Below are 27,879 nucleotides of genomic sequence, written 5' to 3' on the forward strand. Positions count from 1 at the left end.
CTTAAGCTGGACTCCTGCTCTCCAGAAATCCTGACTTCCAAGGCTGGGGGTGCCCAAGAGGTCCTCAGGCCTGCGCCTGGATGGAGCTTGGAGCAGGGGAGCAAGGGACTCTGCTCCCCGGTGACTACCCCGAGGGAACGACCAAGAGTTTCCTGGGAATCTTTCCAGACATTTCCATGCACACACCCTTTACTGAACCTAATGTCAAAGCTGGGTATCTCAGGATCTCAGGCACAACCCTGTGGCATTAGCTCTGTGTTGCACAGAATGATGACCAGTTCTACCAGCCCCAGACCCATGTGCCATTTTAGGGGGCACTGAGGTTGCTTTGGGGACTTTGCTAATGTGTTAGTCCTCCACTAACATCTTTGCACGTGTGTACATGTCTTTGCACATGTGTTCAGTAGCGCCAGATGACGTGTTCCTAATAGAGGAATTTCTGGGCCAAAGAATGTTGAGACGATCTGTCCTCCACAAACTAATCCAAAATCTCACCCTTTCCAGCCCTGGGTATGAAACTTTCCAGTTTTAATAACCCAGTAACTTTTATAAAGCTCTATCTAGTTTGAATTTGCAGACATCTGTGTGAGTGTACAAACAAGCACAGTACCCCAGCAGGGCCTGGCCATGGCCGTCCTGGGCCGGAGAGGCAAGCGCTGGCTCCTGTGCCCCTGCTGCCTGGAGCCCAGATGGGAAGGCAGGACCGTACAGCCGCGTGCCCACCACAGTCCCCCGTTCACTCATGTCATTACACACCCTGGTAGCCACCCCACAGCAGGGCAGTTATCTTTCCCAGTTATCTGAGACCCCAGACCAGCAGCATTCTTGGGGTGCTCTCAGCAGGTGGCAGTGGATGGAGGGAGGGAAATGAGCACATGCTCCCTCGCTCACTTCCCAAGAGATGGTCTCTGGGGGTGAGACAAGGCCTGTCATTTGACATCACCTCAGCAAAGATTAACCTGTCTGTATCTGGGCCCTTAGCTGTTCCTGGGCATGTACCCAGAAGAGCATTTCATCGAGAAGCCTGTAAAAGAGGCCATTGCCCGGTTCCGCAAGAACCTTGACACCATCGTCAGCATGATTGCTGAGCGCAACAAGAACAAGAAGCTGCCATATTACTACTTGTCCCCAGACCGGATTCCCAATAGTGTAGCCATCTAAGAAGCCACCTGAGCCAGTCTCACTTGGATATGGCTAAGCTACGGCTTAGCTCGAGGCTAAGCTCAGGTCCCAGACTCCAGCCTGCCCAGGTGGGCAGGCACCCAGGTGGCCCTGGGGCAGACCTTGCAGCTTGCTTTTCTGTGGCTGCCACGATTCCTCAGGCCCAGGCTTACTGGCTTCAAACCAAAGGATGTCCAAGTTGGGCCATGTTATGCCTAAGCTTCAGTGCATTCTAAAAGTTTTTCCCTCAATCTTTAGTGAATCCCATACTCTGATCAGAGTGAGTACACTGCACAAATCCGTCTGACGCAGAGCAGGACTGTGTGGCCTCCTGCCCTGCACCCAGCTCAGTGCTTCCACACCAGGCAGCAACAAGAAGACAACTGATAGACATTTGTTCTCATTGGGAGGCATGATTATTTTCTGTTCTATTTATGCTTAGTCCAATTTCTTGCATATACTAGATGCCCAAATACATCCTTGTTGAATAAATTAGGAATTGTTGTCATAAAAATAAAGAAGTGCATTCAAAACAAGTCTCCTTAAACATGCTATATTCCAATCACCCCAAACAGCTCACATCCCCTCTTCCCACAAAAAAAAAAAAAAAAAAAAAAAAAGGCGCCATAATCACTGTGATTCCCTAGGCAAAAGTGCCCCCTGCCAAAAAACCCAGTCTAGATAGAAGGTGTTTTTCCCAACTCGTTGCTCAGAAAGCTCCACTTTTTCTTCAGAACACCTCCCAAATGTCATCCACCCTGGGGAGGCGTCTTTGATTCTCATCTCTCCCCCCAGGGCTTTGTCCCCCCAGGATAACTATTGTAATCCTCCCATGTAGCCTCTCCCTTGGACCTAGGGCCCCTGCAGGACAAAGAACTCACCTTCTATGTGTGCCCAGGGCTGGCACAAGGCCCCAGCCTGCTGCTCCCCCATTTTTCTCCTGCAAGGCACCTGACAGGTTCTAAGCACTACCTTTGGAGCTGGGGGCTGTTTTCTCTAATAAGAGAAGACTCAAAATGATTTTTTTAAAAGATTTTATTTATTTATTTATTTATTCATGAGAGACACAGAGAGAAAGAGGCAGGGATATAGGGAGAGGGAGAAGCAGGCTTCATGCAGGGAGCCTGATGTGGGACTCAATTCCAGGATCATGTCCTGAGCCAAAGGAAGACTCTTAACCACTGAGCCACCCAGGTGTCCCTCAAAATGACTTTTAAAATGCATTTCTTTACCCACACCCAAAAAACAGAGCCAGCCCTGAGCTTGAGCATGGTGATTCATTGTGTCCTCCTACACACTTGCCCAAACTATACTCCCTGTCTCTAGCTTCAGAATTGAATCAGCAGGGTCTCCAGAATTTCTGGAAGGTGTACCCAATGTGATAGGCCAGAAGCTCAAAGTCTGCATAAAAGATTTCCACAGGGGATGATATAGAAAGGGAGAGAAGGCACGCATGTGCCCCTGAAAGCGTAAGTCCCTCTGAGGAAGCCTGACCATTAGGTAAGTACCAGAAAAAAGTCTGGACATTTACTGGCCCAGACTCCCTACCATCCCTTTGAGATGTGCCCACACTTATGAGTGGCTTTAGGGGTGGACTTCATTATCCTATGGTCATGGGAGAGGCCCTCACTCAACCCCATGTCCTTGTGAGGGCCAAGGTACCAACCTTTAGAACTGGCAAGGCCATATGAGCAGAGGAAGGGAGAGGAGCAGGCATAAATGATGGTGCAGGCCTGAGCCTGTGGGTGCAAGCAGACCAGAAAGGAAGGTCGGGGCAAGATGGACCCCAGACCACCTGCACCTCTACAAAACCCTCACTCCAGCTAATGTGGAGTCCTCAAACAAAAGTGATCCATTATAAAAATCTTGCATCAGGCAGGAATGACAAAAATGGTCTTGGCATGAATGTCACAAGAGATCCAAAAGTGTGGCAGAGGGAGCTCGCAGTTAATGTTCTCTGCAGCTGGCCCTACCAGCTCCCTGCGTATTTAGTAGCACCACAGGAGAGGGAAAACCCCCACTTCATTGCATAAACTTGTCTAAACCTCTGGCCTCTGGTTGGCCCCTAAGCCAAGCATGTATGGAGCAAACTGCAAATAGTTCAACTGAGGGTGAAACAACTAGAGTAAGATTTGAACTTTTAAACAGGTTTCAGTTTAGCGCAGCCAAGTTAACTGCTTGCTTAAAAAAAAAAATTCCTTTTCAGAGGAATATAAAAGAACTCAGAATTTCTATATAATAACATTCACAATATCCAAGGCACAATCCAAAATTATGCAATATACAAGGAAAATGTGACCTACTCTCAAGGGAAACCAAGAGGAACTGTACAATGGCACAGATGTTGCAATCAACAGATAATGATTTCAGTGAAGATTTTATATCTGTGCTCTGTGGATCAAATATATTACCAATTCATGAAAGGATAGGAAATCTCAACAGAGAATTATACATTGGAAAAGAGAGGAAGAGAGGAAGACCTAGACATGGCCAACAAGCACATGAGAAAATGCTCCACATCACTTGCCATCCAGGAAAATACACATCAAAACCACAATGAGATCCCACCTCACACCAGTGAGAATGGGGAAAATTAACAAGGCAGGAAACCACAAATGTTGGAGAGGATGTGGAGAAAAGGGAACCCTCTTACACTGTTGGAGGGAATGTGAACTGGTGCATCCACTCTGGAAAACTGTGTGGAGGTTCCTCAAAGAATTAAAAATAGACCTGCCCTATGACCCAGCAATTGCACTGCTGGGGATTTACCCCAAGATACAGATGCAGTGAAACGCTGGGACCCCTGCACCCCGATGTTTCTAGCAGCAATGTCCACAATAGCCAAACTGTGGAAGGAGCCTCGGTGTCCATCGAAAGATGAATGGATAAAGAAGATGTGGTTTATGTATACAATGGAATATTACTCAGCCATTAGAAATGACAAATACCCACCATTTGCTTTGACGTGGATGGAACTGGAGGGTATTATGCTGAGTGAAATAAGTCAATCGGAGAAGGACAAAAATTATATGGTCTCATTCATTTGGGGAATATAAAAAATAGTGAAAGGGAATAAAGGGGAAAGGAGAAAAAAATAAGTGGGAAATATCAGAAAGGGAGACAGAACATGAAAGACTCCTAACTCTGGGAAATGAACTAGGGGTGGTGGAAGGGGAGGTGGGTGGGGGGTGGGGATGACTGGGTGGCGGGCACTGAGGTGGGCACTTGACGGGATGAGCACTGGGTGTTATTCTGTATGTTGGCAAATTGAACAACAATAAAAAATAAATTTATTTAAAAAAAGGAAAAGAGAGGAAGAAGGAGAAATGACATCCAGGATAGAGAATCATCATCAGATGGAAATTCTAGAACTAAAAATATCTGGAAAAATAAGTAATAGAGCAAAATATAGATGAGAGCAAAGAGACAGTGAACTTAAGGCAGATCAATATAAATGATCCAATCTGAAGGAAAGAGAGTTTTTTTTTTTTTTAACCTAACAGGGCCTCAGAGATCTATGCAATGACATCAACATGCATGTAACTGGAGTCCCAGAAGGAGAGGGAAGGTACAAGACAATGGGGAAGAATATCTGGAGAAATAAAGGCCAACAATTCCCCAAGTTTGGAGAGAGACAAATTTATAGCTCCAAGAAGTTCAGCCAAACCCAAGCAGAATAAATGCAAAGAAAACCATACCTTAGAGTCAAACTCCTCCAAAAGAGAGTGAAAAAGATGACCCGGGAAGCAGTAACAGATAGAATACAATGGAACAATGATTTGAAGTGCAAAGGACTTGTCATCAGAAACTGTGGGGACCAGTTGACAATGAGATGACATTTTTAAAGCGCTGAAAGAAAACAGTCACCAACACAGAATTCTGTAACCAGCAAAAATACTTCTCAAATATGAAAATGAATTAAAGAAATTTTCAGGTAAAATGAAATGAGGAGAAGGTATGACCAGCAGATCTACACACCAAGAAATGCTCCACTGGAAACAGGTCCTCAGGAGGGATAGGAGAGTATCAGATACGGCAAACATTTGGCAGATGTAAGAGACTTTCTTCCCTCCTCCTTCCTTTAAAATATATAAGATTATTTGAAGCAAATATTATAACATTGTCATGTGGCATTTATAATACATGTAACCATTACATGAAGACAGCATAAAAGACAATGGGAATTGATGGACTATTTCAGTCATATGCTTTCTACATCTTCTATCAAGTGGTACAATATTAATTCTAAGTAGTTTGTAAAATTTTAAGTAGGTAGGTTATAATCTCTATTGCAACCACTGAAATAATGTAAAGAAGTTTATAGCTAAAAACCAAGAGGACTTAAAATGGAATTCTAAAAATATATAAATAATTTAAAAGAAAGCAAAAAAAAAAAATGGAACAGGGGAATGAAAACAAAGAGGACAAACCAAATGGTAGACACAGAACCAACCATTTCAGTAATTACATCAAATGTCTATAAGGACTAAAAACTCCAAATAAAAGGCAGAAATTATCAGAATAATTAAAAAAACCAATACCCAACTGTATGCAGTATACAAGGTATATACTTTAAATCCATAGCAGTGTCAAGGGCCTGAGTTTGATTTTGTTTTTTGTTTTTGTTTTTTAACCATGCTGACAGTTTGATTGCTGTATGGCTGCCACTCCCCTCTGAATGTTTAAATCAGACATTTCATTCTTTCCAGAGAGACCAGCCATTCCTGGTCATCTAAGTGGTTCTACTTCAGCATCAGGGGTCATCCTCCTACCACCACCCTGACACCCCAAGTAATGAGGAGCAGGAAGTATGTCAACATGTAAATTAATGGGCACAGGGCTGTAAGTTTGTTAAGTTTATTTACAAAACAGGAGGCTGGCCCTGTGAGTAGTTTTCCCTGAGAGGATTGAAAGCGACCCCTGGAAGTGTGCCATGCAGCAGCCCTTGCCCCATTACTTTGTGGCTGGCGTTATAAAGGACAGAAAGGCCTTGTCAAAGCTGTTTGCAACAAGACACCCCATCCCCCCTACCAGGCATCTCTTCAGCCAAACTCATCAAATTTGGTGGATTCCCAAAGCACAGAGGCTCCCCCCTCAGGCAGCACCCCCACCTCACGTTCTGACAGAAACAGAATCCTCTTTCAGCTACACCCTCCTCACCCCTCCAACCAATAGCTGAACACTTGAGCACTCCCTCCCTCTCACAGGCATATACCTGTTCAGCTGTTCTGTGGTCACCTCCTCCTCGTGAGGCCTCGACAGCTCCAGAAGCCCTGCAAGGATACTTGGCAAAGTATCCTCCTGCTTAGCTCCAAAGTCTCCTGGTAGCTACTGTGGTACCCTTAACTGGTGGATGAATTCTCTGAGCTCACCGAGGGTACAGTATGTCTGGGGCAACGCTGGCCTCTCTGTTTTCACCTTATGCATACAGGTAAAGGCAGGTGCCAGCCCTCAGCACTCACAGTTTGCAGTCTTGAGACAGGAAGATCAGCTACATCACCATGACTCAGGGAGGACCCAGCAGAAGCTGGGAGATGCAGCCAGGCTAAGCTATCACCAGAGATCCTGCTGATCTTCCCTGGTCCTCCTACTCAGCTAGGCTGAGTAAGTGTTTTCAACAGATAGGGCAAGTGGGGCAATAATCAACTGTTCCACAGTCACATTGCCAAACACACTCTGAACTTCAATCTGGCTTCTCGCAGGGCACGAAGTCCAAGTAGAGCCTGGATATTTGAAATAAGCACACCTATGTGAGCTACTTTAGTTTTCTCTCCTGAACCCACCCCCTCCCCACCAACCACCCGCTCTGCAGGGACAGGCTGAGGAAAAGATACCTCCAGAGGTTGCATAGTTTTCTTCTTCAACATGTGAGCCAGAGGAATGTGGAAAGGGGATCAGAACCATTGGAATGAATGCCTGCCAAGGTTCCCAGCCTTCTTGCAGGAAAACACTTTCATGGCACAATCTCTTTTTAAAGAGATGCTTTATTGCTGCAACTAGATACCCCATGTATAACACAAACAACCCCTCGAGAGAATTATTCAAGTGTTAATACTGAGAAACAGTGAACACACACAAAAGGATACAAAACCAGATAAACATTCAGATAACTAGAAACTTTCCAAGTTAAGCAAATCTTCAAATGTGAAGTGCCTTTTAGAAACTACACCACACATGCCAGTGTAAATTTGGTTTTTATTAACAATCAGCTTTCTATAAACATTGCATCTAAATAGGTGAATAGCTGCACAACGTAATTACTTCCAAAACAAAGATAAATGCTTTTATTTCCCTATGTTCCTGTCTTTCCTTGGGCTAGAGAGGGAAGATACATATTTCAAATCAGATTCAAAAGGGAAAATATTCAGAAAGTGTCTCTGCATTAGGCCAAACACACAGCATTGTGGATCTTACCCCTGCTGTTCCCAGGCCTCCTCATGCCCTGCAGCCAACCCACTAGGCAGCAGAAGCAGCTCCAATTGGGCAGGCTCGACCTGAGACTCTTAAACTGGCCCACCGCCTGGGGCCTGCGTGTCTGGAACCAGGTAGGGCACGCCAGAAAGGCTGAAAACTAGACCCAGAAGACTGAAAAGAGTGGGAATGAGGCAGAAAAGGAGGAGACAGTAGAGGCCCAGAACCGGATGAGATCTTTGATAGTTTTCAGGCTTTCCTAAAATCAACTCAGACATAAAAGTCAAATTCCTGCTGACAGCCAAAGTCAAAAGCGATAGAGCCAAACTAAATTTGAGTGAGTAGAGGCCAAATCAGAGAGGGCTGGCTGGCCACACCCCTGATGCCACTTCCCTCTCCCCCTTGCTAGTCCCCAAGTACCAGCCCTCCCGTCCCTGAGACCCCCAGGTTATCCCACATTTCTGGTTCAGCCAAGTGTTGTCCTCCCACCAAAGCCACATGCAGAATGAGGGGAAACAGGAATAAATAGCCCCTAAAGAACTAGAAGGCAAGCTGCTGCAGACTAAAGGAACACTGGGCAAATCCGCTGCCCTCACTAGATGGCAGCACAGCACCACCTTTCCAGAGCTTCTGGCTTCCCAGGTCAGTCTCTGGGTGGTAGAGGTTAGAGCTAGAACTAAGAATGGGGTCAGAGGTGCTCAACTAGAATCTGTGAGAGAAGAGGAAAGCAAGGGGGAATCTATGTGCCATCACAAGAGAGGAAAAAAGGATGTGGGATGGACTGTCCTGGGACAGAAGGCTTTTTTTTAGGAGCTTGGTGTAAGTGATGAGATGGCATTAGGCCTTCCTGGAAAAAAAATGAGGATTTCATGTGAGAATTTGGTCAGGCACAGAAGCAACACAGCAGTCATGGCTATAAAGGCACCTTTACCATTAGGGGGTGCCAGCCATGACAGGTGGGCTGCCCAGAGGCTATTCCTACCTAAGCACACTTTCCTCTCTGAGCAGAAAGTCTCATTGACTTTCAAGTCCAGTATGAAGGGTTCCATCAGGGAGAGGAGAATAAATCTGACTTAAAAATCTATCCCGCTCCTCAGAGGACTACTCATCTGCTCTAAGGTGGCAGGGACAAGGACCCTTGGCTGGGCAGCTCCCAAGGGGCACAGACAGGCCGGCTCCAGGACTCGGCTCCCCTGAGGGACAGTGTGTAGTTGCTTGGCATCACCAGCCTGAGAAGGGGTGTGGGTAATCGCACTTTGGGGCACAGTGGACACAGGCACAGACTGGATGCAGCCTGGGAGATGGAGAGAGAGAGCAGGCTGACCTATTTTCAGGGGCTGGCCATGGCTGGACAGTGTCTGCCCAGCGTGAAGAAGGCCACAGTGGAGCAGCATCTTAGACCAGGATCTGTGATGCCAATGAACCAGACCCTGGATGGGAAGAGCTGGCAGGGCCAGGCCTGCTATCACGTGCCCTCTCCCAGAGCTCAGACACACCTCAGCCCTCCTGGCTTTCAAAACAAACCATAGCACTTCCACTCTAAAAGGCCAAAGGGATCATCTTGTGTTTGCTTCATCCTCTTAACAGGAGAGGTGAGGCACCGAAGGCTCAGAGGACTGAGGGCAGGACCCCCAGGCATCCTTCCCCTTAGAGGAGGCTCTACAGATGCAGAGTTGCCTGGGGAGTAAGTATCTGGGCATACTTATGTCACACCACAGACCTTCCTAGCCTATCTTCCTGGAGTTGATTCCTATTTACCTGGCGAAATGAAACTGATTTTTAAAAACAGACTTTTTAAAGGGACAAAGGCCATTTGATGGTAGTGACTTTGGTTTTTTTTTGTTTTATGAAAATGGTACAGGAGATAATCCCTGATGTCAGAACAAACTGATCACAAGCATCCTCTCTGTCTGGTCCAGTTAAGGCGATAAATGGGTAGACCTGTGGCTAGGGAGCAGTGACACAGTGGGCCATGGCAGTTTGCTGCTCACTCCTGGCCTCTGTCCCAGAGCCAGCCTGTATATCTCTGTGCCCTGGCCAGTGATCTACAGAACCTCCTCAGGAGCAGAAGTTGTCCAGTGTGGCTGGTGCCAGGAGCACCCACAGCGTACATGCTCCAGACCAGGGCAGCACATGTTTACTCTTTTGATGAAGCCAGCACAAACTGGAGAGGTTTGTCCATAAAGAAATCAGTTTTAAATATTCATTTTTGAATATTTCCTTCCTTTCATTTAGATCTCACAAAATCTTCTTTTTCAGTGTTGACCAAAAAGAAATGTTTGGGGCAGACCCATGACATAAAGACTTGTCATAAAATAGGCTTGAAACCACAGGCATTATACTCAAATTACCATCTGGCATCCACTGATTCCCATGAAATGTTAGGAAAAAGCCTCACACCTGTTTGTCCTGCTTTATAGCCAAGAGTCCTTTTTTATGGACACAGAGTAAATGTCAGGTTTCTTAGAATATATAAGGCAAAAAGGGTTTTAGATCTATTGTAATGTAAAAGAGATAATGGAAGAAAGGCTTCTAAATGAGACATTCTTTTAAATGTCAATCCTACTGGACACACATATTACAAAATAAAGCTTTTCTTTTTGTAAAGTGCTGTTTGCTTAGTGAATCACTCACCACCACACACAGAGCACCACAGCCTCGTCTGCTCAGGAGAACTGTCTATGGCGGCATCGGCAGGGAGCTCATCTCCCCAGGCTATTCTCAGTAAGGACAGAAATCCTCTCATCATGGCTAGACATTCCCAAACACTCAGCTCCAGGATGAGGACTGCTGCCAACTAGGAGAGACCGGGCATTGAAGCCTGGGTGCCACCCTGCTCCTGCTCTTCCCTCAGGTTTGGCATTTTATTCTTTCGTTCTGCTCAAGGTTTCATGGGCCAGAACTGAGCCAGCAACCCATCATGGTGTCATGGAGACTTCCCTTCCCATGGAAATGCTGGCAGAAGTGGAACCCAGCCGTGTACAGCCAATGTGAGGGCTTTCCAGGAGATTCACTAAGGAGGGTTTAGAAAAAGAGAAGCCATTAAAACAGTCACCTGCCCAGTCTATGCTATTAAAGGACATAAGAAAAGGTACACAATTGGCAGTAAACAATTTCCTTCAGCTTTTCTTTGATGTCCAGGAAAACTACACTCTCCACAAAATCAGACATGAACGATTTCTGTTCCAGTGTCTTCAGGTTCTGTCCAACAAGAAGAGTTTGTGTCAGAATGGCAGATTCCATGTCCATCTTTATTTTCAAAGTTGGGTTCTGTTAGTGCAGAGTTTTCAAAAATACTCTTTTTGCTTGTTTCTGGACAGTTCTGAACATAGATTACTCTGTTATAAGCCTTGAGTCTCTTCCATAATTGTATGTACACTTTGCACTGAACGTACATAAAAAGAAGTCCGCCAGTAAAGCCAATGGCCACAACCACCAGTTTAGTCCAAAAGGGCCACTCTAGGATTCCTGGAAGGGTAAAAACCTGGTTAGCCTATCAGTAGACCTAATTTAAGATCTGAAGTAAATAAAACACAACTTTTGACCTTCCCACAACCAATGGATTCTTTGCTCATCAAAAAGGATGCTTGGTACCTCTTAATTGATGCCCCTGTCCCAGAAACTCAGACGTTTGAAATCTGACTTAAAAACCAATCAGCAATAACACCCCAATCCTATGACCCCAGTGTGTTATCCAGGATCTCTACACTGAGGTCATCTTTCATAATAAGCACGTACCTGTTGCCTGTCCATGTTTGATCTCCTCAGTGGTTCGGTCAATGAGCACATACAAGGACCAGACCACACAGGTGATGGCGATGACATGGAATGTCACTGAGCACATTATCTTCCTGCGCTCACTAGCCGTCATCTGCAACTTCTCCCACTGGAAAGACAACATGCAGAGCATGAGGTGCAGAACCCAGATATAAAGGGCTATAATGGGGGTGAGAGCATTATAGATAGGTAAGATTGTCTTTTTCTCTCTTCTCCTTTTCCTAAACTACATGAATTTTCCCAAACACCAGAAGTCATTTTCCTTAAGCCATTTGGCTTCAAGCAAGTACCAGCTACTGGTACTCTGTCAACAGCCAAACTTTTTATGCAATGCAAAGAAGCTGGGATCAAGACAAGCTATGAACCACAAACAGAAATCAATTCTCTAGTCTGCTTATTCTTGCAGGCAGACATCCAATGGCTAGCTAAAGGACTCTATAGTTTCAGTCCTGATGAAAAAAGCATGTTGGTCTCGACCCAGGAGGCACACGAGAACTTCCTGCCTTGTGGACTGGCATGGGCAGGGAAAAGAGGGTTGATGACGCCACAACACACAGCAGATGGGTCACACTACATCGTGAAGGTGATGACAGAAGGCGCTCTTTGGTTCTTTGCTACTTTGGCAGCACCAGCTTGAAATTGATGCTAAGAGTTCCTGGTGTAAGCAAGCTGTGCCAGTCCCATCTCCTCTAGGAGCTCATTAATTTACTCCAAATAGCCAGATTATCTTTTTCACTTACTGTTTTCCAAGTCAGAAGAAAAAATATAAGGGTAGAGAAAAAGAACAAAGTGCAAACACTCTGCATGTCCTTGGACAGCCCTAGTCATAGCCTCTTTCCAGATGGTTCTATGCAGAACAAGCTGAAAGTAGAGCCTCGTGGATTATCTACACTGGTCAAAGTCTCACTTGACAGATCAGCACAGAGTAGGTATCTGATAAATTACATGGTCTTTATGGAGCAAAACATTTGTAAGTAGTTTGCATCTGCCTTCTCCAACACCCAGAATGCTTTCTGTTATGGTTTTATATAGTATACCTTCTTTTAGCTTCCCTCCTAAAATGCCCCCCTGCTCCCTGATCTATTTCCTAAGATATACTCAGTCCACGCCTTTCACACTGCCCTGAAAGGCTCACCCTCACCTTTTTGGTGTATACTTTTCTATACAATCTGATCTCTCTAAACTCACTTTACGCTAAATCCTACTGGTCCTTCAAGAACGGCTTTAACACCCAAATATTCTGTGACACTACCACCACTTCACCTCCCCAGTGCTACAGCCCACAGCCGATGCTTCCTCCTCTGAATATCTGAAATGCTCTGCCACCACTTAATCTAGCATCAACTTGGCATTGTCATGTCATTTGACATGTCAACATGTCAAACATGTGGTTTGATCATGTGACTCTCCTTGGATATACATATCGTAATTCTCGAGATAAGAACAAGTCTTATTCTTCCCAACAAAACCTTATGTGCTTGGCATACACAGAAACACATTAAGCCATTTACACAGGAGGCACTTACCAGATGAAGCTCTGCTCAGAGTGGGCAGTGACATGGGGCCTGAAGACAGGAGCATTTCACATAAGGCCTGTGGTGCACCCTCCCCCTACTGACTAGCAAATACTTAACACAAGTATCGACCAAATAAATTTACTATGTTACTCTGTGCTTTGTGCTGGGGAGAGATATTAATGTCTAATAACATACATTCCTCATCAAAGGCAAGACATGAACAGTTAAACGTATAAAGTTAAATGCTGACTAAGACATCACAAAATGGTCTGTGGTCAAGGGTCAAATGACTGACCCGGACAAGCAAGCAGTCTTAGTCTGATGGAAAAACACATTAGGACTGAAGGGTCAGTAAGAGCTTCTTCCTGAGAGGAAGAAGCAGGAAATAAGACGCGGAAATGGTGACTTTTGTAGCACGAATGTGCACCCGTCCCCACTTCTCATAGACAGGAGTGGAAATGAGCTATGGCTTCATCCCAGGCCAATGAGTTAACTCTACCGGGGGCTCTCATTTCAAAGAGGTGAGAGCACTTCCGAATGCATCCTTGCACATACTTTTCTCAAAGGCTTCAGCTTGATCTCCATGATGAACTCGTACTTGCAGAGCTCACAGCAGCGTGTGTCAGAGCTCTTGATCCACTGCTGCAGGCAGGTCTGGTGCACAAAGTGGAGGCTCCCTGTGCAGCGGCAGGGGGTGATCAAGGGGCTCTCTTCATCCCCTTCACAGTGGCAGATCCTGCAGTGAAAGGAGAGCCAGTCATTACCAGGAGAGCCACATGACAGGGGAGGGTCAGTCCCTCCAGTGGAAACTTTCAGCAACAAACATCACAGAAATGACTACAAGCACAGAAACACACAAACACGGATGCGAACAATTACTACTAAAACTAAAAACTTCTAGCTTACCACACCAAATTGGAAAGTCTGGATGGCATTTGGCATCAGAAAGGAAAATATGATGTAAGAAATCACAAAGCAGTCATTTTTGGTAAGATTTAAGAACTTCACTGAAAGCTGAATCTAAGGCAACATGGAAGCATCTTTCAGAACATGTTAAAATAATTAGAAGAAAAAATTCTGTGTAAAGCAAAGCCAGCACTCTACCTTCCAAAGATACCAGTCCCTTAAAAAGATGATGAATTTGCTTTTTAGCTATAATCACTCACTTCACCTTCGCACACTACAGCTACACATTTCTGTCCTCCCTCAGAGGGTAAACAGAGAAAATACAGGACTTCTCCTGGATCTAAAATCCCCATTATAAGGTGCTATGACCTTCTTTTTTGAGGGAGTAAGAATTTTAAATCATTCATGATTTCTAAGGGTGTATGCAAGGGATATAGCTACTAACCTCAAGGAACTCAACAGATTTTTGAGAAACGGAGTGTCTTTTCCAGCAGCTGGACAACAGGTAGGGACACCTGGCCTGAAAGGAGCTGGCCCCGGGCCCTAGGCAGACCCTGGCCAGGCTCATAGCTCTTTGTTTCTGTGAGAGGGTTTCTGATCCAACTGTTAGAAATGGTAACAGCTGGCCCAGAGGAGAGGTGCCCAGAGAAAGGCAAGAATAGGAAAAGCTTGAGCGTGGTGACAAAAAGTGAATGCTGAAAGATTCTGGAGACTAGATGAGGATGCTGCACACGGGAAGACAAAGGTGGGAAGTGGAGTCAGGACCTAGACAGAGGTGGCCACATCCAAGTTAAAAAGAAGGAAGAAAGATGCTGCTGAAGGCCGGCCTCTTCCCGTGCATACTGTGTTGCAATTGGAACAAAGGGTTTAAAAATGAGGCTGGAAGGGGCAGCTGATGCTTAAAATCTAGATCATCAAGCTGGAAAACTGGAGATAGTATTTTCTTTCTTCCAATTTCCTTATGCAAGGCCTACTTATTTTTGGTTGAGAAGAGTCAGCTTTGCCTTTAATATGTGTAGCTTCTTCCTCTTTTATCATCTGTAAAACTATTTGGGACCCATCTCATAAAAATTGGTTTTTCTAATGATATCAATACTCCATTCTTCTGGAGAAAACTATTAGCCCACAATTGTCTACCAATCACCCATTAGTTCATTTTCCTGAAACTTCACATATTAAAGCAAGATGAGGCCACTGAGGTGTGGGGAGCAGAGCTGGCCAGAATGGTGGTTCTTGGCAAACCAACCTGCAGGCATCCCCTGACGTGGACACAGGAGAGACAGGGGGGCATTTTTCAGAGGGGGGAGAAGGACAATCCAGGTCACTGTCCTTCTCTACTGAGCAGAGGGGCGCCCGCAGGACCTTGCTCCTCCACTTTGCAGACGTGCTCTCCTCAAAGACATCATCATCTCCCATTTCATCAGAGCAGAAGCCTGTGCTCCCTGCCAGCCCACTGGAGGACTCAGCGGTGTGCAGGTGGGTGGCACAGCTCTCCAGCTCGGGGAGCCCATGTGGGCCACTGGCGCTGGAGCTGCGCGAGAGCAAGAACAGGCACTGGAGCAGGCGCCGGCTCCTAGACATGGTTTCACCATCTGTTTTCTCTTCCAAAAGAGGGATGTGCGTGCCCCCCTTGCCAGCTTCCATCTCTGAGGCAGTTGAACAATTGGCAGAAAGGAATGAAACACAAGACTGTTTGGATCTGCCAAGAGTTTTGCAATGCAGTTCTCTTTTTTCCTTCTGATGGAACCTGTTAACTCTTAGACCTGGATCTTGAGGAAGTATCAGTTTCCCTTCGGACCAAGTTCTTTCCACATAGTCAAAACTTCCCACAGTATCCTGGGCCTTCTCACCCACATCGTTTAGGGATTTCGAGCACTTTAGTGTTCTTCTGGCTTTGGTGCTGTCAGCAGACTTCAAGGCTGGGGCCCGTTCTGAACCTCGGGAATTTCTCTTGGACAATGTGTCTTTACAGATAACTGTCACAGTGAGCCCTTGTGTCAGAGAACTCTGGCACTGAGGAGCTTTCAAGACAACAGCAGACTGCACGGGACTTTGGTGACAACACTCAGAACACACCGTACTGGCACTGCACGCAGAGAACAGTGGGAGAAAAGCACAGAAAGTCAAATGATCTTAAAAGAGAACGGACACCGAAGTGAAGTGGTGAGACCCATGTGGGTGACCGGGTGAGCGCACAGCACGTGAAACTGAGCCAGCTGTTGACAGCTGAGGCATACTGTAAGTAAGCGGATGGAAAACCCAGAACCTGCACAAACTAGCGCTTACTTCCCGGATGTCACATGACCCAGCACCGCAGGTGAAACAGAGCGTTACCTGCAGATGTCCTGATTGGACGGCGTGACAGAAGCGCGAGAGAAGGCGGATGCCGGAGCCGACGCCAATGAAGAACCCCCAGCCTGCAACGACACACCTCCAGTCAGTTTCAGGGGAATGAGCAAAGGGGATGGTGAATGCCATCTCCTTCCAAATGACTATGGGCAAAGAAGCTAGAATGCCTGCTATGTCCCACTGCTCACTGAATAACACATATTTAAAGTCCTGATGCACAGAGGCAAAACAAATCAAACAGCACTCTTTGCTTCTATGTGGGTAAAAGTGTAGTCAAGAAATATTTGAGACTCTAGAGCAGCAATACCAATCTCCTGCAGATTCACTGATCCTTTATTTCCTGAGCATTTAATTAAAAGTTCATATGTAAGTCAAAAATCAAATACTACACAGGAGGCACCTGCTTGGCTCAGTTGGTAGAGCTGCAACTCTTGATCTCAGGCTCATTAAGTTCAAGCCCCACATTGGACATGGAGCCTACTTAAAAAAAAAAAGAAAGAGGGGCAACTCGGGTGGCTCAGGGTTTTAGCACTGCCTTCAGCCCAGGGCATGATCCTGGAGTCCCAGGATCGAGTCCCACATCGGGCTCCCTGCATGGAGCCTGCTTCTTCCTCTGCCTGTGTTTCTGCCTCTCTCTCTGTGTGTCTCTTCATGAATAAATAAATAAAATCTTTAAAAAAAATAAAGAAAAAGAAACCAAGTACCAGATGGTATATGCAAATGCCAAAGAAATGTGAGCCGCTGTCCCTGCCAGTGCTTACCTTCCTCACCTGGCAGTCTTTAACCTGGTCCCAGAGGTAATCCTAATCAGGGTGGCTGGATGTTTCTCCTACTCACCTCACACTGGGCCCATGAAACCTTGCTACCCTGCCAGAACTCTACACACAAAAGGGAGACTAGCTGACCACAGGGTCACCAATCCATAGCTCAACCTGGGGCCCCGGAGAGGCACATTATATTCCCAAGAGTTCTAATCATGGGATTGTGAATTAAGAAAAATAATCAAGAAAATTTAAATTTGAAAGAATGTGAAGTCAAAGGTCATGACACAGAGGGTCTGAAAGGTTATAAACAAGCCAAAATGAGAAAAGAGCTCTTGGAGGGTGAGGAAGTACCACAGTGGACAAAGAAGTGGAAGGAGAAACAGGAACAGGAGTGTACCTGAGCTGAGGAAGCAGAACCATTGCTAGGGGGTCCCCCAGCCTCCCACTCCATCCTCTGTGGGGTGCTTGCTAAGCCTTCTCTAGACTCAGATTCCTGAGTTCCCATGGGCCTAGAAGCACCATGCATATTCATATAAATGCATTCCCCCCTCCTGAGGCAGTCAGCCTGATTAAGCATCTGTCCCACACAACCTAAACAGTCACATGAAAACAGCACCAGAGGCTGTTATCAAGAGCAAGGCTACATTACCTCCCTTCCTTCCCCAGGCCCACACAAGTGGCCTTCAGCCCTGCTCCTGGATTTGAGGGAGCCCCACAATTCCTGGATGAGGCCTAGCCCCCACTCTTCCTAAGTGTCATCCCCAGGGGCATGCTCTCATCCTGGCATTCAAGCTACAGGACCCCTGCCATGGGCCAGCCACCAAGACCAGCAGCACCACTGTCCAGAAGCTCTCCCCATCTGCCCTCTCCAGCAAACACATCCATCTGGGGAGAGCTAGGCCTGGCAGTCTGACTGAGGGCTTCAATGGACCACTCTTCCTGCTCCCCAGCAGGAGAACTCAACATCACTTTAAATCTAGCTCAACCTGAAACCTGGTCCAAGAAGTTACACGCTATCACATTGCATGTGTATGCTAAATTCACACGGTAGTACTCAACTAGCGCATCATCTAAGTCACCGAAGAATCCACATATTCTAACTGAATGTGGAAAATATTCAGTGTCCTGGGAGGAGGTAAGTCTCATGAGGTCAGGAAGTTGAAATAAAAAGAAAATGGCTTCTCACTCCTGTCCTGAATTCAAGTGTCCCACATCAAAAAGGGAAGTCTAGGGATGCCTGGGTGGCTCAGTGGTTGAGTTCTGCCTTCCGCTGAGGGTGTGATCCCTGGATCCGGCTCCTTGCAGGGAGCCTGCTTCTCCCTCTCCCTGTCTCTGCCTCTTTCTCTCTCTCTGATGAATAAATAAATAAAAACCTTAAAAAAAAAGGGAGGGGGGAAGTCTGGGGTAATGATCACATCATCATTCGCCCAGAACAGGGGAGTATTTGGGAGGCAGGAGGGAAGAGCCTCAGGGCAGAACAAGCCCTGCACCAAGGAAGGAGCCGCAGTCCACACATACAACAGGACGGGGAATCATTTTCCCATGAATTTCATGTCTCAGGTGGACCCCTGGGAACTCATACTGTCATGTGTGTACTTGCAGTAAAGCATCATGCCTGTGAGCTGGTGGCAGCAGTCCCAAGCCTCTGATCTGCTTATTCAGAAAAAAAGGAATAGTCTCAGCATCCTCAGTCTGTGTCCCTGGGCTCATGTCATCCTCTCCAATCCCACAAAAATATCATGAGACACTTGCAGCAGGTAACATCCAAGCTTCAACAAGCCTCACAATTTTCTCTTCTTATTAAATCATGAGGTTTCAAGGATATTTTTAAAATCTACTTTCTGTTGTTTTATATAAATACAAACCAACAAATGCCTTATCCTGGCTGACTCCTTCTCCAGTAAGAATGAGAAACGAACATGATTTGTGAGGCCATCACAGATCTCATAAGAGGCTCCTGCTGTTTCCAGCTAAAAGGGAGCCCATGTTGAAATTCAGGACCAGTCCACATGTAAAATGATCACCAAAGCATAGCATCAATAATTTTAAAGAGCTTAACTTGTTGCTGGCATCAAGCAGGATAAAATCTGTCAACCTACCAATGAGGATTGAAAGAACTGGACTGATCATCCACAGCAAGGACAAAACGAAGCCTACAAATACAGTTCAAATACAGTGCCAGGGTCCAATTGGGGAAGTCAAGCTAAGTCAGGAGCCAGCAGTCCCCTCTCAGAGGCCTGGCACACTGGACAGCTCTCCCATTCATCCTGAGGGCAGAGGGCAGGTGGCGCAGGGCAGGCTACGGGCCAGCAGTACCAGCCTTAGGGGAAAAGGAGAGTGCCCTCCCTCCTCTACGATATGAGGCCACACAGGACTGTTGCTGATAAAAGGATGTGTAAATGTCCACAATGAGAAAATTCATGTGTGTTGAAAAAACTAAAGTCCTGTGTTCCTGAAGTTCTTTGTTGGTTCTCAAACAAGAGACTTCCTGGTCATGAAAAGGAATGAAAAGTAATCTCACTACAAAAAAATTTTTGTAAAAATCCCCTCTTCTTAAGATGTCGTAATCAATTATGCAAACAAACCTCTGGATTCCATCTAGGCCTAAATCCTAGCTGATTTTATTTCTTAGGAATGACAATTTTAGAGAATTTGTCTTGCAGTACTCAAGTCACTTAGTGGTTGTTTTTCCTATCAGATTTACTGTTTTCAATTATTTTATCAAGGCTGCCAAAAACAACCAAATGAAAACTTTCCATCTACTCTGTAGAAGCTGACATTTCCTTTTGTGAGAACTTACTGCCATTGAAAGGGCTATCATAACAGGCTCATCAAGTCCATTTCTCAGTCCATGCCAGGAACTTACCAATTTCACATCAGAGGGACTTACTCACTACAGGACACCAGCCGTACCTTCCTCAACTCTCCTTTTGCTTCAATTCCTTCCCTTGTCTTTCTAACTTGTGTGTGTGTGTGTGTGTGTGTGTGTGTGTGTGTGTGTTAGAAGGAACTTTATTGGGTGTCGGGGGCTCAGATGAGATCCATGAGGATGTCGTCCTTCATGACGCTGGGCTGCAGGCCCGGCTGGGGATCCGGGCCCCGGGGGACCCCCGCTCAGCAGCATGTGACCTGGCAGCGGAGCTCTCGGGGGAAGCTGTGTAGGCCAGGACCGGGCAGGTGGTGGGTGCAGGAGGGGGCGCCCCAGCTGGGGTTGCCCCAGACCCTGGTGTGGTGGCAACAATGCTGGATCCCCTGGTGGCTGGAGGTGGTGGAGGGAAGCTTGGGGTGGGGGCATCCCAGTCTGAGGCGGAGGTGGGTTGAGGAGGATATTACTTCTCAACCACATTCTCTACTACCACCCTCTTCCCATCCCTCCTTCTCTGCTGTAAATCCTCAGTGGGTCTTCTTTTCATTATGGACAATGTTACTTTTAAACATCTGGGGTCTCGTGTCCCTAACAAAAGTGAATACACCCATCTGATTTACATCAACAGGGCCACAAGAAATGGTTAGCTTTTAAGCCAGAAGCAATTTGAAGATGGACTGGATAAGGAGGGGAAGAGACAAGCAACCTCAAACTTGATAGAAAAAAATGGGGAAAGGAAGTACAGATGGCTCTTAAAACATGAAAAGATGCTTAACCTCTCTTACAATGAAAAATACAAATTAAAACTACATTGCAATATACCTGTTGTTGTTTTTTTAATTACCTAATACCCGTGTCGGCAAAAGTGTGGGAAAACAGCCATGCTTATACACTGCTGGTGGAAAAGCAAATTGCTTAACTCCATAAGATTGCAATTTGGCAATTGCTCTCTAAATTACAATGCACATTCACTTTGTTCCAGGAATTCTTTCAGGAATTCATCCTCACACCTATGCACAAATAGGTTTGTTCAGCACTGTTTGTGGGAGAAATTGCTTGGCATAACTTCAGTGCCCATGGGCCTGGGGTTGACTGAGTCAATACTGGGTAGTCATTAAAAGAAGGGAAAGGTACTGTTATGCTCCAAACTGGGGACATGGAGGGAACAGGCAGAGGGGAGAGCCATGCTATGTGTGCTGGCCCACATGGAAGGGTGCACACTTCAAGGCTCCTAATAGTGATCTGTTTCCTCTGAAACATGGAAAGAGATCAGGGACCCTGGGCAGGAGAAACAAGTACTTCAGTGGAGACCCTTCCCAACCATTATACCACTTTTACCATGAACACTTATTTCCTAATGACAAATTCATTTTTAAAATAACATGTGATTAAAAGTTTAAGAAATAAAATAAAACTACAGAAGCACAACCAACTGTTTTGATTTTCCAACTCTGGGAAAAATCAGTGAAGAAACTAATTTACTGAGTCATTATCTACATTTTTAAAAAATGAAATAAAATAGAAGATGTCAGAAAGCATCTGACATCCTATGGATTAAGTCTTTTGGAGGTATTTTTTTTTTTCAGTTGTGTTTGTGAATAAACTTTCAATGTAAAAACTATTTCTTACCAACAATCAGTCAAAATAATTCAAAAGTCATTACAGTATTGTATTTCTAATGAATACAAAATATCAAAATAATAATAATAAGATGGCTTAAGAGAGCATTTGACATCATCAGCAGAGATTTCAGAGGTGACAGTCTGACAGTGCCCAAGCCAGAAGGGCTTTTCTCTCTAAGGACAGTGTTTCCACCTATATTAGATTTCTACTACTGTGTAATAAAGTACCACAAGCTTAGTGGCTTAAAACTACACAAATTTTTAATCTGACACACTGTGTGATGAGGTCCTCTGCTCAGGGTCTCTCTTCTTTCCAAAAGCTCCAGGGAAGAATATACTTCCACATTCACACAGGTGGTTGGCAGGTGCAGTTCCTTGCAGGCTGTGAGGCAGGGGCCACCTGCATTCCCCATCAATCCCTCCCCATTCTCAAGCCCACTCTTATTTCTCTCATGTCTTCTTCTGCCACCAGTTAGAGAAAGTGCTCTGCTTTTAAAAGCTCATGTGATTACATTCATACAACATAATATGATGGGAACAATGCCTCATCATATACACAGGTTCTGGGCATCACAGTGGGGTACTTTAGAAATGGTGCTTACCAGACCACCTGGCATTTACTTACTGCTCAGTACATTACGTAATGCTACTACTATCCCAAACCAAGAGATAATAATCTGCTCCTTACTGCCAGCTCAGCAGGCCTGACTTCACAGAAATAAAGCCAAATAAAGTCTAACTTGGTGTTTAGATGCTGCAATACAGACTGAGATTGCATTTCAGCAAACTTTCTGCTTAGTACAGAAGTTGCTCTGTGGAAAAAAAAATGCTTCCTTATGAGAGACTCTGATTTCTATAAATAACCAGTTATATTCAACTTCAATAATGAGCTACAAGTGAAGGAGAGGCCAGTTCTGTGGCTGCTCTGATAAATACATGTAGACTCTTGATGAAGGGCTGTGCCAAGAACATGCTTTCACAATGGCAATTAATTAAAACTGACCATTAAGAAAGTAAATATAGGATACATACAATATAGGATTCATGGAGGAGAGTGTACAATAAAAACTACTGAATTCTCAAATGAGGTCCATTATAAATGACTCCCAGCATTGCCTAGCAAATAGTGCTAACACTGAATTCTTTTCTATGGTGGCGTTTTAGAGAGAATTAGAATTATGTGAATAATAATATATCCCCAGCACAATGAGGGGCATATATCACAGCACTGTTAGAGACAAAGCAGTAACTGAAGGGACCTTTTCATAGCTCATTTTCCAAAGCAGGCTTTTAGCTATTGCTGGAAACCTTACAAATATAGCTGGTTTTCAAGAAATTACATTGAAGGCAATGATTTCTGAGCAAAGATAGCTTCACATTCCCAGAAAGTACAAGCGTAAACATAAAAAGACCCAAAATCATGGTGTTGGGTCACCCAGCACTCCATACTCCCTTGTTCCTTCTGGGTAATGCCTCCATACTCCATCCAGCATGACCAACCCTTCCTCAGATTTCTCCTCAAAAGGGGCATTTCACTATCCTTGTAATCCTGTTCTTTTCTTTCATAGCACTTATCAAGGTTTATAAAAAAATGTTTCCAGGTTTCTGGAATAATATGCTAACTTGGAATCTGCTACTGTTTAGCCTAGCCTGGTACACAGTAGGTATTAAAGGAAGAGCTGTTTAATGAATAAAAAACAAGTGCACTCTGGAGTGACTGCCTATTCATAGGTGTAAAACAGGTTCTCAAACTTGTTGATCTCAGGACCCCTATATGCTCTAAAAAATTACTGAGGCCCCCAAAGAGCTTGTGTTTATGTGGGTTGCATCAACCAATCTTTACTATATTAGAAAACTTTAAAAGGGGCACCTAGGTGACTCAGTTAAGTGTCCAACTCCTGATTTCAGTTCAGGTAATGATCTCAGGGTCATTAGATTGAGCCCCGAATCTGGCTTCACACTGGGTGTGAAACTTGCTTAAGATTCTCTCTTTCCCTCTCCCTCCCTCCCTCCTCCTCCCATACTTGTTTTTTTTTGTTTTGTTTTGTTTTGTTTTCCTCTCTCTCTCTCTCTCTCTCTAGAAAAGAAAGGTTAAAACACAATGTTACCAGCACATATTCCACTAGTGTTGGAGAAAAGATGCCATCTCACATGCTACACAGCCCCTGGAAGCTCCATTGTACACTCAGAGTAAGAGTGAAAAAAGGCAATTAAATCATCTGCTAGTATTATTATGCAACTGGTTTTAACCTTGCCCCTTCCCCCTCAAGACTATGCAAAACCAAATTTTGAAAACCACTGGCCTAAAGCTTTAGCCAAAAACTAAATTGTAAGCAGTCAGAAGAAAAAAATATATGAAAATATGGTCAATCTCTGCAAAAGGTGAGCCAAACAGTACAACAGCACCCATGGCACTCCATCAGGATCCAAAGTGAGGCTACACCATGTTCGTGATACCACTCAACTTCTCCAAGTCATTCCCCTGTTTCTGCCACAGGAAAGTATCTTATCTTTGGGATAGATGTTTTCTTCAAATTAAGAAAGGCATATTTTGGCTCATACTTTATCTATAAGTCTGAGCAACTTAAGTCTGTCACCGGTCAACTTTTTATTCCAGAAACACAGAGAAGCAGACATTGGTCTTGACAACCATACCACAGCCTGTGAACCCCCCCTCCTAAGGCTGTATTTACATCTACACATGACATTCTACTATAAGTCATTCCTATCTAATGGCAGCAATCACTAGAAAATATTCAAGAGATCTAGGAGAGCCAAAGCTTAAATTCACTCAGATTTGCTTGCCAAACTAGCATAGCAATAATTTTAAGGGCTTGTTAAACAGGTCTAGTCTGACTTGTCCCCGGAAATACCTGATTAACCAGAGGCACATATACTCATGGTATCTAAATAAAATTATTTCTATTCTAAGCTATTCTAAAATATTCTAATATATTCTACTAGGTACCAGTCTTAGCAAATGTCAGAGTCTAGTAAGACTAACTGCCTGGCTATAAAAAGGACGGTACCCATGCAGCAGTTTTCATGATGTATGTCTAGCTCACCACTACCATCTCCTTCTAAGTGCTACCAATCATGAACTTGCTCGAGAAATTGCATCACCTGGACCAAGACTAATTCTCAGGATCCAAGAAAAAACTTCCCTTGAGGTAAACTAATAACCATGTCTGTGTGCTATGAGAGGCTTGAGCAGAGGCTCTAGAAAGTCCAGCCCCTACAATGAGCCTGGCCTAAACATATTCCTGGTGCCTAAGAAAATTCCAGTGGGACTGAGTGAGCTCAAGTATCCCCAGGGAATGGCAACCTTCCTCTAAGGAATTTCAGGCTAATATACAGTAGTCCTCACTACAATGCCCCTGGCACCCAGGAATTGGGCAGCTACGATGGGTCATCATTCTCAGTACATCTGCCTTTCATTTCTACCTACTATTTTGGATTTCTCAGAGATGTGACAACTGGTTTCATACAATTTTTTTAAAAAAAACATTTCATTTATTTATTCATGAGAGGCACAGACAGAGAGGCAGAGACATCGGCAGAGAGAGAAGCAGGCTCTCTGCAGGGAGCCCAATAAGGGACTTGATCCCAGGACCCTGGGATCACCACCTGAGCCGAAGGTAAACACTCAAACACTGAGCCACCCAGGTGCCCCAGTTTTCTACAATTTAATTCCATCCTGGTTGGCTCCTTTTCACTGTTTATGTCCTGCTTTAAGTAGCCCCTCCTCTGCCACAACTTCCCCAAGAAGCCCTTCTAAAATCTGGTTCCTGGGATCCCTGGGTGGCGCAGCGATTTGGCGCCTGCCTTTGGCTCAGGGCGTGATCCTGGAGACCTGGGATCGAATCCCACATCAGGCTCCCGGTGCATGGAGTCTGCTTCTCCCTCTGCCTATGTCTCTGCCTCTCTCTCTCTCTCTCTGTGTGACCATCATAAATAATAAATAAATAAAATTTAAAATAAATAAATAAATAAATAAATAAAATCTGGTTCCTTGTCATGCTCCACCTCAGCCCCATGATCTTCTACCTTCATAATAATTCTCTCCATCTGCCCGTGTTTTCTGGAGGTCTGCTTACCCATCTCTTCCCTGGTTCAGCTTTCAGAGCACAGTGAAATCTGAACTCATGTAATCCTTGTATATGCTGCACTAGACCCCCTTGTCTATGTTACAGATGAGGATAAATCATGCCAAGAATATCTTGTGCCAAGCAATGAGAGAGCCTTTAGGTGGAGGCAACTGTGATATGGTTCCCCTGAACTGGGGAGCATACCACCTCACTCTGATCACCTGAGTTCACGCTGAGGCTGTGCACAGTACCTCACTGCATTCCTTTCATCAGCCCAAGCTCCAAATTATCCTGGGAGTGACAGCCAGATGTGGCACATCATACGCCTGCTGCAGAGACACGTTCCTCTCCCCCTCTTGTCTCCACCACATAGCCTCCCAAATCCCCTTGTCTGTCAGAGTGCTAGTTCACAAAGAGCAAAATCAGGAGCCATGGTGGGTGACAGAGTCAGAGTTCAGGTGACATAACAAAGAACATTATTTCTGACAGCTATGTTTTGATTTCACATCAAAAAACTAGCAAATTGAAAATGTGATTTCAGCTGTCATACAGGGATACAAAATTCTCACTGCAAACAAATTTAATTAAGTAGAGTCAGTCAGTTGAAAGAAAATGATGCAAGAGCAGCATGGGTAGTGCGTGGGGTAAGGGTTGGGTATATATGGCTGCTGTCGGGGGAACACTGCTGGCTCACAGGATCAAGGACCCCTCAGCAGGACAAAGGTCAAGGTGGGGCTACATGGAGTTGCATTCAAATGCCCGTCTTTGTGAGGTCTCATCACACCTCAGCTTCTCTAGGCATTCAGTCACCAGAACAGGTCTTTTCCAGAGGGCAATTCTGCTACTTCTTTAAAAAAAATTATAAAGGATTGGCCACATATTGCTACAATATCATCATAAACCATGGTAAGTGTTTTAAATGATGAGTGTCCCTGCAGCTAGGACCAGAACACCTCAGATTTGAAACATCAAAGTAGAAGTTTGAATCTTATTCTAAATGCAATAAGAAGCCACTGAAGGCTTAAAAAGAGAAACATCAGGATACTATTTACCTGGTTGCTGGGGTGGAGGCTGATTTGGGAGGTTGCAAGAATGTAGGCAGATTCTTGGAAAGCTACTGCAGTAGTCTAGGAGGCTTGGGCCCAGGACATGGCTGTGATGATGGAGAGGAACAATGGGATAGATACAAAGTGTCTAATACAACACAATGCAAACATTCACTCCACAGTCATGTACTGAGCTGCTCCAGAGCTACAGTCTATCCTTGGCTCTGAATATTTATGAGTAAACAAAACACAGCCCTAACTTCATGGAACTTATTTGTGGGGTGAAGGGGCACCAGAAAAAAATTAATAAAAACTCAAGGAGTGATAGGTGCTCTGTTGAAATACAACAGGAAAAGGTGACCACTTAGGTGATTAGGATGAATCACTAAGATGAGGTGACAAATTTCATGAAAACTTGCACTTCTAATAGACTCTCAATAAATGATACCCTCTTAATGTCATTACCATTAATACAAAACAAAGTACTGGCTGAAGATTTTGCAATCAAAACTGCTTAAATGTTCTATTCTTCCTTAATTTAACTGTCCAAGAGGATAGCACCTGGATGCCCATTTTAAAGACAGATGAGCCATCTAGCAGCCTTTCACACATCCCATCTAACCTGCCTGCTTATTTCTTTGAAAGGGGAGTGTGGTTTTTGAGGCCACAACAAAACATGGGGAGCCTCCAACAAATATTGAATGAAACACCCCATCCCTCTGTAACAAAATCTAGATGGAACACTAAAAGAGAGATGGAAGGTTCATTTTTACCTATTCTCAACCTCTAACTTCATGGAACATCAGTTACCAGGAAGTGGTAAGCTGCAGGAGCATAATGCACACTGGCCACAAACCAACACACTGAACCCAGTTGGCAGCTGAGTAAGCAGAAAGTCTCCCGAGAGAGACAATGGTGATTTCAGGGAGTGTAAAACATGTCTGTGCTCTAACCTTTTTTTGCATCTTCTATCTCAAAGGTACAAAGCATCTGCTTAATTATGTCTACGACACAGAAGACACAGCTTTATGTGCCATGGCCTAAAGTGGCCTCAAACGACAGGCTCATTTTATAAATGTTGCAAGAAAGAACTGCATTCTCAAAAACAAAATTATCTTTCACAGCAGTCCTCCCCTCCCAGAGGCCCACAGAACCGTTCATGCCTAACAACTAACTCTACATAACACAACTTTCTTATTACAGAGGGGTACGTACATTCTGCAACAAAATTTCATGCTGCCGGTTCACTGGAAGTAATGTGTGTACAACACAACACAACACAACACAACACAACACAACATCCCACTCCTGAGATTTCCCTCTAGGCCCAGTTCAGGGAGCAGGAATTCCTGCTTTGAAAATGGAAGACACC

The 27,879-nt window shown here is 44.8% G+C and overlaps 2 protein-coding genes across 9 annotated transcripts in view; one reads left to right on the forward strand and one right to left on the reverse strand.

Annotated features, from left to right (window-relative positions):
* ALOX5 (arachidonate 5-lipoxygenase) overlaps positions 1 to 1,697 on the forward strand; it is a 57,291-nt gene extending 55,594 nt beyond the window's left edge. For both annotated transcript variants that reach the window (XM_041742515.1, XM_041742516.1), the window contains exon 14: positions 982 to 1,697. In XM_041742515.1, the coding sequence (XP_041598449.1) occupies positions 982 to 1,161 (180 nt within the window). In that variant the 3' untranslated portion in view covers positions 1,162 to 1,697. The remainder of the gene's footprint in view (positions 1 to 981) is intronic.
* The window catches only part of MARCHF8 (membrane associated ring-CH-type finger 8), a 198,847-nt gene that overhangs the window by 41,365 nt on the left and 129,603 nt on the right, over positions 1 to 27,879 (reverse strand). For 5 of the 7 annotated variants that reach the window (XM_041742519.1, XM_041742518.1, XM_041742520.1 and 2 more), the window contains 5 exons: positions 16,107 to 16,189; positions 15,019 to 15,858; positions 13,422 to 13,602; positions 11,311 to 11,458; positions 7,130 to 11,040 (listed from right to left, as the gene is read on the reverse strand). In XM_041742519.1, the coding sequence (XP_041598453.1) occupies positions 10,736 to 11,040; positions 11,311 to 11,458; positions 13,422 to 13,602; positions 15,019 to 15,858; positions 16,107 to 16,189 (1,557 nt within the window). In that variant the 3' untranslated portion in view covers positions 7,130 to 10,735. Of the gene's footprint in view, positions 1 to 7,129; positions 11,041 to 11,310; positions 11,459 to 13,421; positions 13,603 to 15,018; positions 15,859 to 16,106; positions 16,190 to 27,879 lie in introns of those variants that run through there. The other 2 variants (XM_041742523.1, XM_041742524.1) reach the window with 2 other exon arrangements.

The sequence above is a fragment of the Vulpes lagopus genome, chromosome 2 (assembly GCF_018345385.1).
Source record: "Vulpes lagopus strain Blue_001 chromosome 2, ASM1834538v1, whole genome shotgun sequence".
Taxonomy (NCBI): domain Eukaryota; kingdom Metazoa; phylum Chordata; class Mammalia; order Carnivora; family Canidae; genus Vulpes; species Vulpes lagopus.